Raw genomic sequence first — 14,587 nt, 5'->3', positions numbered from 1 at the left:
CCTCGGCACTGGCGGCAGGTCATCCAGGGGGGTACTCTTTGGGCAGCGGCAGTCCGGGGTCGGCAATACAAAGAACCCAGGTGGCGGTGGCACCGTCCTGATTGGCACGGCAGGAATTGGTTTCTGGATTGCAGCCGTGGGGTGTTACCGACATGACATGTGGTGTGGTACACCAGTGCGGTGCATCTCATATTGCTGGTGCGAGATTGGTGGTTGTTGTAGTGGTTACCGTATCATGAGTGACCACTGCCGACCCCCGCAACCGCGCTGAATCAACCCCTGCAGTCCCGCGACTCCCACACCTGTTCCAGGTCGTCCTCGTGATGGCAAACCTGCGGAAGCAACAGTCGGGTTAGTTAGAGGGGCTTCCTCGCGCCTGGGGGGAGAGAACCCACCCAGAGCGGACGGAAGACCCGAGTACAACTGGACGTCCGTTACCAAAGGAGTCACTGGACTTTCCGATGACTTCTTGTGTCCTCGTACAGCACCCACTGCGCCTCTGACGAATGCATACACGTTACACAGGGCTCGTTGCGGGAGCACTCTCGCCCCCGACAACGAGTACATCGTGAGGATCTACATCTACATCCAAGGTCGTCTCCCACGGATGTAGCACCTGCGGTAACATAGATAGATTAGTAAGAGGGGTTCCCTCACGCACGGGGGGAAGACATGCCCCACCCCGAACGCAAGGAATAGACCCCAAATACAAAATACAATGAAGAAGCTGAGCGGGGCGGGGGGAGGAAGGAAGAACGAAGAATCGGCTACCAAGGGAGTCGGCGTGAGCCTTTGCTTTCGACGACTTCCTGGCAGACCTTCGCTTCCCCCACCCCCGCACAGCAGTGAAAAGTAATATGAAAATGAAACAGAATAAAACTGAACCCTTGCGATTCACTTCATAGAACTTAAAGGAGAAAAGATCAATTCCCGGGTAAGAACGGAAACTTGATCTAATAATATGATGCTATCATAAAATATATATGAAAATGAAACAGAATACTGCACTTGCGATTTCATTTCACGATAAAAATCGTAAGGATCAATTCCCGGGTAAGAACGAATAATTGATCCAGATTAAATTTCATGCAATCACTAAATGAAAATGAAAAGAATATTGCAATTGCGAATCCACTTTCATGCGATTCTATTATACAAAATTAAAAGTTCGTGCCGAGCGCAGTCACACTCTCGGTAACGAACGCACAGGGCAAAAATATAATGAAAAAGAAGTACTTACATTTCAATTACACCCTTCGCCCAAATACATGACTCGGCGCGAGCGCGCCCTTCCCTCGGCACCGAGACATAATTCAAGGGTTCATAATTAAAGTAATGAAAATGAAAACAGTGTACTTACAGTTTCATTTTCAAGTCAAACAAACCATTAGTAGAAAAAACACAATATAAACAAAGCATACGACGATGAAGCGGGCAGAGAGCGATGACGAACACGTCCTTCACACTCGCGGCCGAAAGCAAAAGTGATTTGTTTACCATCCCGCGCGACTGTCGGACAAGCAGTTAACTACCGTTCTCCCCTTGTTCGAGCTTTACTGACCTCGTTCTGCACCAGCTGCCGCTAGCTACTTCCTATTGTTAAAGGGACCGATGGTTTTGTCTTACGTATCGGAACAAATTACTGATTATCTATATGATACCCCACCACTACTCTCTTGGACAATTTTTCTTTGTGCATCTTAAGGTGAAGTTATTGCTGTTAAGAAGTGTTGGATGTAAGAAAAAAGTAAGTTCCCACATTATTTTTGTACATTTTTTCCAAGATATTGTAGTATGCAGGTAGTAGGGTAAGTAAGGAATATTTACTGATACTTGGGGAAGGTGGGGGTCCAAAACCCCTAGCCTGGTCAGGGCACAGCTTCCCAAGTCAAGTTAGAAGTTGAGGTCTGGTTAGTCAGGACACGACATTCTGAAACCTACCCCCTGTATTCCCTACTCTACATCTGCTCCAGGGTATCTTACCAGTACTGCATCATATACATACACCCTTTTCAGCATTGTTTAATCAGGAATTAAATTAAGAACAAATATCTTGTGTGGAACTCTTGTAGAAATACCATTTTGAACTGAAGAGGACATTTTTGCTGCAATTTGGAATTACAGTAGTGGTAGCCTACAGCAGTCTGCCAACTGCCACACACATTGGCCTATAATATGACAATTTGTCGAAAATTGCATTTTTCCTAACTATACAAACCTGAGGTCCTTTAACAATAGGAAGTAGCTAGCGGCAGCTGGAACGGTCGTAAGCTTCGAACAAGGGGAGAACGGTAGTTAACTGCTTGTCCGATCGTCGCGCGGTAAACAAATCACTTTTGCTTTTGGCCCATGCAAAATGCGCAGAGTGAGGGGTGGCAAGAGGAGGGACTATATGTTAAAGGACCTCAGGTTTGGTATAGTTAGGAAAAATGCAATTTTCGACAAATTGTCATTTGTTCCGATACGTAATACAAACCCTCGGTCCTTTAACAATAGGAAGACTCCACTTCTTGGTGGGAGGAATCTGAGCTTTTTTGATGAACAGACTGGTGTTCGTCCATCCTGGAAATGCCTCCCGGGTCGTAAGAGCGAGGGAGGGATCCAAGCCTCTGTCCGATTGATCGGGGTGTGCACCGCAGGATCAATGGTCAGACCTCTGGGCCGAGTACTAAGAGAGAGGCAAGCGTATCTCTTTGTACCAGCATTGTAAGAACTTTTTCCTTTACATGAGCAAATGTAAGTAATGGGTTTGTCTCATGTCGGCATCCACTTTCTCCCCCTTGTTGGAGAAAGTGGTGGATAATTTACTCCTATCTCTAGTTAAAGAGGTAGGATGGAGCTCTGTTGTAATAGCTTACCTGCATCTGACTCCCTTCCAGCAAGGTAACGACCGTATCCCTCTGCCCACAGGTAGAGGTAGAAAAAGATGGTGAAGAGAAGCCAGTCACTCTCTCATTCACACATTCATTCTCCCAGTCATACCAGGAATCGATGCTGTTCTGCCTGCTCGGGTGCTGGGTAAGCTTACACAACGTGTTGAGCAGACCACCACAGGTCCCAAGGAAAAAGTATCCAAGGACTTGTGGGCAATATCCCGAAGGTAGAAGGACGTGAAGGTGGTCTGGTTGGCCCAAGACACCTGCCTTCAGGACCTGCGCCACGGAGAAGTTCTTACGGAACGCTAAGGAGGGTCCGATACCTCTGACTTCGTGGGCTCTCGGACGGAGCGTACGGATGTCGTCGCTACCATCAGCTTCGTACGCTCTCCTGATCACCTCACGCAGCCAGAAAGAAAGCGTGTTCTTGGAGACTTCTTTCTTGGTAACCCCAGTGCTAACGAAGAGGCGTCGACACTCAGGCCTAGATGTCGAGTTCTCTTCAGATAGCGCCGTAGCGCCCTCACAGGACAAAGCAGCATCTCATCCGCATCATTATCGGTGAAGTCCAGGAGGGAGGGGATCGTGAAAGACTCGAACCTGTCGTCAGGGATCGACGGATTCTGAGTCTTAGCCACGAAGTTCGGGACGAAATCGAGCGTCACAGATCCCCAGCCTCTTGGTATGTTTAACATCATAAGAAAGGCCATGTAGTTTCCCCTACTCTCTTCGCCGATGCCAGGGCCCTGCAAGAAGAGGTCTTGAGGGTCAGATCCCTGTCTGACGACTCTCGGAGTGGCTCGAAGGGTCTTCGAGTCAAACTCCTAAGTACGAGAGTCACATCCCACGCAGGGGCCTGAGTTCCCTGGGTGGGCAAGACCTTTCGAAGCTCCTCATTAGCAAGGATATCTCGAACGAATTCGAGATGTCCAGTCCCCTCAGTTTTAGGACGAGCGCCAGTGCTGCTCTATATCCCTTAACTGTGGGTACTGAGAGGAGCTTCTCTCGGCGAAGAAACACGAGGAAATCCGCTACCTGCTGAAGAGTGGCTCTGAGAGGAGACAGACCCTGTCTACGACACCAACCACAGAAGACGGCCCACTTCCCCTGGTACACAGCTGCAGAGGACTGTCGGACGTGTCCAGCCATCTCTGTTGCTGCGCTACGAGAAAAGCCTCTCGTTCGCAAGAGATGGTGGATAACAGCCAGCCGTGAAGTTTGAAGGGACTGGACTGCCTGGTGGTACCGTTCTAAAAAACGTGTGGCTGGGCTAGAAGGTTGTGCCAAGTGGGTAGCTCTCTCGGTGCAATCCGCAAGAAGAGCCGGGCAGGTCCGGATACCAAACGGCTTGTGGCCGCCGTTTGGGAGCCACCAGGATCATTCTGAAGATTGGGGAGTGACCAGCGCTCGACTGATCACTTTTCCGAATCAAGACAGAAGGGAGGAAAGGCGTACGCGAAGAGGTTGTCCCAGGGGTGTTGGTTGAGAGCGTCCTCTGCAGCTGCCCATGGGTCCGGCACGGCTGAAAAGAAGAAAACCTGAAGTTTTCTGTTGTGCCGGGTGGCGAACAGGTCTACGACCGTCGCCCCCACAGGTTGAAGAGCCTTTCCGCCACGTCTTGGTGTAGAGACCATTCGGTCCCTATCACCTGATCCCAGACGGCTGAGCTTGTCTGCTACTACATTCCTCTTGCCTGGAATGTAGCGTGCTGACAGCTCTATCGAGTGAGCCGTGGCCTCCCACTCGTGCACCTGCACCGTCAACTGATGGAGCGGAAGAGACACTGCCCCCCCTGCTTGTTGACATATGCCACTACTGTGGTGTTGTCGCACATCAACACCACTGAGTGTCCCACCAAGCGGTCCTGAAACTCTTGGAGAGCGTTGAACGCCGCCTTGAGTTCCAGGACATTGATGTGAAGGTGCTTCTCGTGATGGTCCCACACACCTGCAGCCAGCAACTCCTCCAGGTGTGCGCGCCCCATCCCTCGGTCGATGCGTCTGAGAACAGAAGCATCTCGGGGGGGGAGTGCGTATGGGCACTCCTCTTAAGAGGTTCTTGTCGTCGAGCCACCAGGCTAGGTCCTGCCTCACCTTGTCCGTGATAGCCACGGGAAAGTAAGGAGGATCCTTGGCCTGAGACCAACTCTCCCTTAGTCTCCACTGGAGAGACCGCAGGTGAAGACGCCCGTGAGGGACTAACTTCTCGAGTGACGACAGATGGCCGATCACGACTTGCCATTGCTGTTGCTGCCTGTTCCTGCCGAGACAGGAACCGGCCGGCTGCCTCCCTGAATTTGCTGATACGCAAGTCTGCGGGAAAGACTTGCCCTGCTACCGTGTCTATCAGCATACCCAGGTACAGTGATGCTCAAATCTCATGCGACATGACTCCATAGGATTTCGTTCAAAATTCACTAACTGGCAACCTAGCATCCTCCATATTTATCTATTATTTCAATGCGGAAACGCGATTATTGCATACAATATGGACATAATATGTTCCATAAGAGTGAAATCTATCATATATTTCAAAACTGTAAGAAAATATCACGTGTATCAAATTTCAGAAAAAACTCTTTCGAAACATTTTCAAAACTTTCGTTCACACATCGCTGAAGCATTTGACCAATATGAAGTCGTCATCAAGCATCAGTTCAAATAAATAAAAGAAACACAAAAAAATTGTCATAACATTAATAATACTTCCAAAGCCAACATAAAATTTAAAATAGACCTATTTGATTGCTTTTACACGTCAATGCTGAAAAATGTAAATATGTATATACAAAAGTAGAATGCGCCCACCGATATCAACGTGTGAGGGTAGCGTGTGTGACGTATCTATCATTAGTGTCGGTGCAACAACAACCACCCGGTGTAACATAAGTAGGTCTACACTGAGTAATGACAATGAAATTATCTTGAAAACACTTACTTTATATGTGTTAGAGGAATATTTGGATTTTCATACATAATTAATTGTTATAATTCTTAAATATTCAAAAAAATTGGCATACTAGCAAATATTCGCCTATGCAATTCTTCATTTTTCAAAGCAAAGATATTGTCCCTAGGCCTAGGTGTTAGATTTCTTTAGCTTACAATTAACAGTCACATCTCTCTATTAACAATTTCTGGCCAGAAAGCAAATGAGGTTATCAACCCATTCTTGTTGTTCAAGTTACCTTATGAAAGAATAATTACACACCAAAAGCAAGGGGGAGTTTTAAGAAAATAATATTTTAAACCAGTTGAAAAACAAGTGTTCCATACGCCTTGATATTAATACTTATGATATTTCGATTAATAGTCATCTTCTCCATATAATCAAAATCATCATCTTTTATTCCTCAAAGAACAGGTAATCTCTACAAATAGAAACATTAATAACATTACATCTCATAAGGCTTAGATTATTCTTTTAGGCCTATAAATAATTTTGCAACATATAGGCAGCTTAAACGTAGCCTTAAACTTCAACATTCAAAGAAAACTGGTTGTAATTCATATTCCTATTGTATTCGTCAAAAAACAGATAATCTTTATAAATAAATTTATTAACAACAGACTATATCTCAGAAGGCTTAGTTATTTTTTTAGGCCTATAAAACATTTTGCAACATACAGGCAGCTTCAACACAGTCGAAAGCTTCAACATTCAAAGAAGACTTGTTAAATTCATATTCCTACTTTGAAAATGTTGTTATGACTGTTGAGCTTATTAGGTCTACTGTCATAATGCAGCAGACGTAGTTATGTTGATCGGTCCGAGGAGCATGTTAAGTGTGCTTTCGTTGATGGCACCGCTAACCTTATCACACCGCACTTTGAACTTAGCAGCGTAATAAAAGAAAATCAGTTCAAATCACACAGATTACGAATTATACCAATGCATAAAAGGGATCATATTCATATAGCCATAAGGAAAATAGGGCTAGCTGTGAATTCACAAACTTTTCGACATCTATGACATTAGAAAAAAAGTATAACACTACTTGGCAACATCACCTTGCGTCTGAGAATTTGGACGATACAAAAAGAATCATGTCGCATGAGATTTGAGCACCACTGTACTTCATCTTCTGCTTGGGTTCAAGGTCGGACTTCTCGTAGTTTATCACGATCCCCAGATCGCGACAAAACTTGAGGAGCCGATCTCTGTCCTGTAGCAAACTGCGAGCGGAGCTCGCCAGGACTAGCCAATCGTCGAGATACCTCGAAGACGTATCCCGTGCGAATGGGCCCAAGCCGACACCAGAGTGAACATCGCGTGAACACCTGTGGGGCGGTTGAGAGACCGAACCAAGTGCCCTGAATTGGTACACCGTCCCGTCGAAGATGAAGCGGAGGTACTTTCTGGAGGACTGATGGATGGGTATTTGAAAATACGCGTCCTTCAGATCCACTGAAAGCATGAAATCGTTCCCCCTGATCGAGTCGAGCACTGAGCGTGCCGACTCCATCCGTGAACCGCGTCGTGCGAACGAACAAGCGGTTCAGGGGAGAGAGGTCTATCACCGGACGGGGCCGCCAGCCCCCCGATGCCTTCCTCCCACTAGGAAGGAGGCGGCTGTAAAAGCCCGGTGACTGGTCCTCCACGATTTCTACAGCTCGTTTCGCCAGCATGGTCTTGATCTCCTGCGAAGAGCGTTGTCCTTTGTTGATCCCCGGACGGATAGGTCTGTAGATGGACCAGGTTTGGAGATGAGGGGGGGCCGAGACTCGAAGGGTAGTAGATATCCCTCCCGAAGGACGTCTACTATCCAGTTCTCGGCGCTGTAGCGCTGCCAAGTCGCCCAATGGCTCGCTAGGCACTCCCCCCACTTCCGGCAGCAGGTGAGGGGGAACGCCGTCCCTAGCGTTTCCTCCTCGTTTCGACTTCTTTCCAGCACCTCCTCTGGGGAAGGAGGGCTGGGAGGAGGGCTGGTTGCGGCCTCCTCTAGCAGAAGTTGAAACAGCTGGAGTCTTCGCACGGGGTTTGGACGGTGCAACCGTCTTCGCCGCCGTGGAAGCGCTAGCCAAGCTCTTTGGTTTGGCCGCAGTTACTCGAGGTTGCCCAGAAAACCTTCGAGACTGCCTGGTGGACTAAGCGGTCACTCTCGTCAGTGCGCCGCCGTTCCACCGCAGCGTCCACCATCTCTCCAGGAAAGAGAGCTGGGGAACTCCTAAGAGGTCCATTTCGTAGCCCGAGTGCCGCTTCACGCCCGGCCCCCTTGGTCACTCGGGTAAGGACTGCGTCCCTACGTCGAAGAACCAAGTTGGCCCACAGGTTAGCAGTCTGATGGGCGAGGTAAGAGATTGCTCTTCCTCCAGACTGGCACAGTCTCCTGAAAGAGGCGTCGTCTTCGAGAGCAGAACTCCCAGAGACCGGCCGCTACTTTGGATATTGTGAGGGACCACAAATCCAACCAGGAAACTGCCTGGAATGCTGCCATAGCGGTAGATTCCAGGGCAAGTGCCTTCCTGCTGCGAGAACCATAAGTTCTCCGACAGGAGCTGCTGCAGGGACACACCTGGAGTCAGCCTCGCTAACTCCGGGTTAACAGTTTCGGCAATATCGGGTCTTCAGATGGCACGTAAAATCGCCTCTGCCGCTGTAGAGGAGGAGGAAGCAGCTTAGAGACCGTCCGGATTTCAGCGAGTCCTCCCGTCCGGAGACGAGATTCTCCACCTGATCCAGGACCGAGTCCGCAAGCTCCGATCGTGGCAACCCCATCATCATTTTGGGCTCCCTCTTGGGACCCCCAAAATGATTCGATCCGGGACGTGGCTCTGCTGGTGGTAGCGGCGATCCTTCCGCAAGTCATTATGCAGACGCATCAACTTAATGACCTCTGCGAAGTTCCTCTGTATCTCAGGCGTCACAGCGTCTTGTGGAGTAGGACCGTCCAGTCCCTCCAGCAAGAGCATATCCCTCGATACTCCTCCTTCAGAAGGAGGAAACAGCGACAGACCCCTGACGGTCGCCTCCACTACTTGCGCGTACGTTCTGGTCGGTCCTAAGACCGTGCCTGAGCCGCACGCGTCATAGCTGGGTCACGAGCGGCGCACCTCTCGTGATCGCTCCTTGGTACCTCGCTCCTCCCGGTATAGCCCGAGGAGGTTGAAGGTACAGGAGAGGCAGACCTGACGCTCCCCCCTCGCTCGCTGGCAGGACCAGCGTGCGTGGAGGGCTGCTGCTGATCGTCAACCCTCCGCGGTGACGGTCGAGCAGCAGGCCTAGCCTTGCCGCTCGCCTGGGGCGATTGGCTCGGCTGAGAACGTCGAGACCGATCTCTAGCGTCAGGCGAGCTGGCCGCTGGTCACCGTCTCCGCCCGGTCCCATCGGGAGCGGCGGACGGGTGACCTGCTAGGCTCCCTTTTCGCGTCGCAGACCGGCCAGCGCCTCCTCTCGCGTCGTCAAAACCGCTGGTACCAGCCGTGGCTGGTACCCGCGGCCGTGGGGACTCCTTCCTCGCCTCAACCCGTGGCCGGTCAGCGACCGTCACGTCAGCCCGAGCAGCCAGTTGATCGCTGCGAGAGCGTCCACTGGCCTGGCGAGAGTCGCGTGCACGACTCTCGCCAGTCTCCTGCTCCGCGCCGCTGTCTTGACGGCGAGCAAGCTCGGGCGTCAAAACTTTGGCTGGACGGTCCCCTCTTTGGAAGAGCGTCCACTCGGTGCTTCTCGCGAACGAGAAGCGGCCGAGACGGAACCTGGTTTAGCGGCCGAACCGCTAGCACCAGGTGAGGACGCACCAGCCGAGGCTGGTGCACCTCTGGTCCCCGTCGACTTCTTCTTTGCAGAAGAAGCGACGGGCCCCGTTCCCGAAGGAACAGGAGGACCAGCAGAAGAGCTCCCCGACTCGCCTGAGCGAGCCGGGCCCTTAGAAGATCCCGAAGGAGTCTTCTTAGGGGGGGGGAGGAGGCAGCCTTCTTCTTCTTACGGCTGTTTAGCCTTAGAAGTCGAAGGGGAAGGCGAGGCAGCAGACGAACGAAGAAGACGATGAAGACGACGACGACACCTTCTTCCTCTTCCTCTTCTTCTTCGCCAGGCTCCGCAGAACAGACGTCAGGTCTTCCATCCAGGAGGGAGCCGGGGGCAGTTGCCGAAGCAACAGGGCCCGACTGCACCGTCCGGAAAGACCTGAGCCTGTGACAGCAACACCAGCAGCAGGAACAACAGGAACAGGGTCCGGGAACAGCAGGAACGGCAGGAACACCTGAAAGGGAAAGTGCAGGCCGATCTGAAATGGAAAGAGTAGCTGGAACGGCAGCAGGTACGGCAGGCACGGCAGGTACCACGGGAGGAGAGCCAGGCGTCCTGTCGCAGTTACCGACATCCGTGGCACTGGCGGCAGGTCCAGGGGGGGGTACTCTTTGCGGCAGCGGAAGTCGGGGTCGGCAAAGGAAAAAATCCAGGTGGTGGTGGCAACCGTCCTCCTTGGCACGGCAGCAATTGGTTTTTGTCTAGCCACCGTGGGGTGGTCACGACTTATATGGTGGGGGCGTATATACCAGATGTGGTGGCATCTCATACGCTGGTGTCGTTATTGTGGTGGTAGTTGTGGTCACGCACCATGAGTGACCACAGCCAGACCCCGGCAAACCCGCTGGAGCAAACCCCTGGATGCTGGGCACTCCCTGCAGTCCCAGCGACTCCCACACCTGTCCCAAGTCGTCCTTCGCTGATGGCACACGCCTGCGGAGACAATAGTCGGGTTAGTTGGAGGGGCTTCCTCGCCCTGGGGAAGAAACACCCCCCCCGCCCCCCAGAGCGTACGGAACGACCCCGAGTACAGCTGTACGTCCGGGTAGCGGGCGCCCTCCTCCACACTCGACGGATCGAGAGAGGAAAAGGACTCCGCTACCCCCCCCCGCAGGGGAAGGCGCGAAACGTCGGGGGCTGGCCGGGGGGAGGGGCAGGAAAGAGGACGAAGTGTCCGTCACCAAAGGAGCACTGGACTTTCCGATGACTTCTTGGCCGGCCTAAGTCTCTTCCTGCCCTCGTACAGCACCCACTGCGCCTCGGACCAATTAACACAAGTTACACAAGGTTCGTTGCGGGAGCACTCTCGCCCCCGGCAACGAGTACAAACCTCATGGGGGTCCACATCAACGAATGACCTGAACCCTCCACATCTACGCCCCTCCAGCCCGGGACACACTACGGGCGACTGGAGGGCGCGGTGATCTCCATTTCTTCCAATTCACTCATTGCAAGATTAATAGAATTGTAAAAGTACTTACAGTCACTCCTGATTTATACAGAAAGAGAAGCAAATACTCAAAGTCAAAGCAAACGACAAAGCGGGCAGAGCGATGGCGAACACGTCCTTCCCACATACGGCCGAAAGCAAAAGTGATTTGTTTACCTCCCAGTCGCGCGGCGCGCGACGATCGGACAAGCAGTTAACTACCGTTCTCCCCTTGTTCGAAGCTTACGACCGTTCCAGCTGCCGCTAGCTACTTCCTATTGTTAAAGGACCGAGGGTTTGTATTACGTATCGGAACAAAATAATGTTTAAGTAATGCTAAAGGACAGTTGCGCATAAATTGTCTGCTAAGGAGGTGGATGCTTGAGAATTCTAACCTTGAAAACAGGCCAACCCTGACCTTTATTAGGATGCTGCATCCTGACCCAACCTAACCTTATATCTTCCTAACCTGACTTTTGGCATCATCCCCTAATCTGGCTAGGAAATTTTTGCTCCCCGTAGACAGCCGCCCCCAAGTAACATTGAATATCCCTGTCTCCTTACTCTGCATAGGTACTAGGGTGGGTAAATGGCCGAGCAGCGACATAGCGGCCACCTTCCCCGAAAAAGTATTAGTACTTGAATTCGCTGCCATGAGCATCAGTCAAAGAGTTTGTGGCCCATCCAGGCAGCACACAGAGACCTCTATGCTCCACTCAAAGTAGGTGTTTTCTCATAAATTACAAAATAATGGCATAATTCAAGCATTGGGTAGTTTACAGTTTACTGGGGGCAAGCTCGCAACAACCAATCCCTCTGCATAGGTTAGTTCAGTCTCGACCCAACCAACACGACCCCAGTAGGATTCTCTTAGTTAGGATAGTACATTGTCGATAACTAGAGGTTAGGAGTAAAATTTTGTCCCCTGTAACCCCTGTGGCAAGCGCACCGCATGAAAATTCCAGCTTGCCAAGAATCTTTCAAAATGCAGATAAGGCGCGAAGCACCGTTCCGCCATGCCGAAACACAGGAATGTGCAAAAAATGCCCGCTAAATTTTTAAAAATTAGTTTAGTTTTGTCGCCATTTTTATTGTGTATCCCTCCACCTACCTACTACCTAGCTATATTTTCTTGTCAGAGCTTACTGCCATCTAGCAATAGGTTATGGATAGAAAATTGGTTGAAGATAGGGTTCCCTGGGTAAACTGTAGCCGCTTTTAAGCGTCTTTTTGGGAAATCTCTGCGTTCCGAGAGAGGTGGCCGCTATGTCTCCGCTCGGCCATTTACCCTATCTCTGGGTAGTTTGTAGCTAGAATGACAGGATTACCTCCGAGGGGAAGCCAAGTCCATTGTCTCCGATGTTTAGCATTACCTGGGGAAGTCCAGAGGAGGCGAACCCCACCTCATTGGGTCAGGGCACGGCATTTTAAGTGAGGTTAGGAAGGTAAGGTCTAGTTAGCCTAGGTCACGACCTGGCATTCTAGCACAGGTTAGGTTTGTTTACGTCTGCAGTATCTGTTCCTGTCATTGTACACTCGCCCCCCTACCCCTACCCCAACTGTGCCCTAGTCTTTACCCCCTTCCCCTCATTCGTCCTACCCCGGCTACGATAGGTTATGCTAGGATGTGCTTTGCTAGCCTAAGCCGCCAAGGCTAATTCAGCCTTGCCACATTACGAAAACATTTCAAAACGTGTGTTTCCACAACATTTAACCGTAATATTACACCAAAATGAATAACAAATGAAAAAACGTTGTTACTCTACGTTATAAACACAATTTATTCGAGACCTCAACTGGGCCGTAATCCGAATGTTATTGGCCAAACAACGGAAGATATAAAGGAAATTCTCTCGAATAATTCCTCTTGACTCGTTACAGAGTAAGTATGACACACTTCAGAGTTCGTCCATCCATTCTGGAAGGTCTTGTAAATGAAACTTACGGCTGCGTGGTAACTGAGATCAAAATATATCCTCGATTTGCTAACCTGTAATCAAACGCCGAAGAACGCAATGGCGGGCCACTCGGATCTTGTTTATAGCTGGCAGGTGCGCCAACATAACGCGATTAAAAATTCGTTACTATTCAATAAATAGAATGTTTATTGATAAATCTGACACGTAAATTCCATTTATAACGTACAGTCATGTAAAATCCAACCTTTATAAATGGTTTAAGTATATTTATCTTAATTGGAGAATTGGTACACCTGCCATCGATACCTCCCCTTCAAAATGAATGGTTATTATCGCTGCACATATCAGGTTTATTATTAAAGCGGAAAAAGTATTCCAAACGCGCTGTCGAAAGTGATTGAGAGAGTCATCGATGCCTGCTGCTGTTTCATTTATATCTTTGTATATTCCATGATTCCCTCTTCCTCGTTTTCAGCATCACTTTAATTAGCTGGACAGTTTAGAGCAGATGTCCTAGCTGTTTTATGCTCTCGACAACGTTATAAAAGATACAATAAATTGTTTATTAAAGATTAGGTGTGGCTATGCAATGATAACTAGATATTTCGGATAGGGAAAAGGTGATAAGCTGCATGCTGAATTAGGGGTATATGTCCGGAAGGGAGTTAAGGAGAGAGGTCAATGGAAGAGATATGAGTTAGGGGCATATCTAATTTCTCTACTGAAGACACCGCTTCTGTTTCCGCCCCCCACCCCCTTTTTTATTTTTTTAAAGCTCGAGGACCCTAATGCCTGGGCTTGAAGGCTCTCACTATATTCAGTTGCCTTTTGTTACAGCTTGAGTCCTCCACCATGTCTCTCTTTCTGTACAGCCTTCCTCGATGCCACACATATTTCTTTTGCTGCATTATACGTATGCCCTTTCCTAGGTTTCTGGTGCTGACCACATTTTGGTGTTCGTACTTTTCAAAATAAAACCAATTAACGGTTTAGTTTCTTCACTCTAGTATGTTATGAACTTTACTCTTGGCTTCAAGATTTCTTAGATCGAGATTTATATATACTAGTGGTATTTGAACACATCCATAAACGTGCACTGTCATTACAGTAGGTTTTTCATCATATCCCTACTGACCCCCAAACAATTGCTGTCTACCCTTTTTTTATTTTTTATTCAATCTCTTTAGTCTCTTCCTACAAATTTCCTATTTTAGAAATTTGATCCATTTTTTGGCAAGAGGCATGAGTAGAAATGTCTTTATGCTCTAGTTCGGTTACTTTAGAATTATTATAAATGTTTATTTGCTTGATTTCTCAATTGTAACATTTTTTTTTTCGATACTTCTATCTTGTTCTATGGAATTAACCATTCCAGTAATGTTAAAATAATTGCTGGCCACAACAGCAACCAGGATAAACATAACTGCAGATAGCACTTACGAGATCTGTAACATTAATACAATTATAATAGTGAAAACTTCTAAAGATACTTTTGTAATGTGCAGTTATCAGTGTATAACTGGTTAGCAGGTTATTACAACAAATAACGTGTTTACTTTAATATTTTAATAGAAATCTTCCATAAAAATATGCTTGTGAAGAGATAATTACAATAT

At 48.9% G+C, this 14,587-nt stretch overlaps 1 protein-coding gene across 1 annotated transcript in view; it reads right to left on the bottom strand.

The window, feature by feature from the left end:
• The window catches only part of LOC135211885 (DDB1- and CUL4-associated factor 7-like), a 40,715-nt gene extending 27,584 nt beyond the window's left edge, over positions 1-13,131 (bottom strand). The window contains exon 1 of the mRNA XM_064245105.1: positions 13,043-13,131. Coding sequence (XP_064101175.1) covers positions 13,043-13,115 — 73 coding nt within the window. The 5' untranslated portion in view covers positions 13,116-13,131. The remainder of the gene's footprint in view (positions 1-13,042) is intronic.
• Positions 13,132-14,587: the final 1,456 nt, after the last annotated feature.

This window comes from Macrobrachium nipponense, chromosome 40 (assembly GCF_015104395.2).
Source record: "Macrobrachium nipponense isolate FS-2020 chromosome 40, ASM1510439v2, whole genome shotgun sequence".
Lineage (NCBI taxonomy): Eukaryota > Metazoa > Arthropoda > Malacostraca > Decapoda > Palaemonidae > Macrobrachium > Macrobrachium nipponense.
The sequence above is the reverse complement of the archived record's forward strand: the minus strand, read 5'-3'. Positions and strand labels throughout refer to the sequence as shown.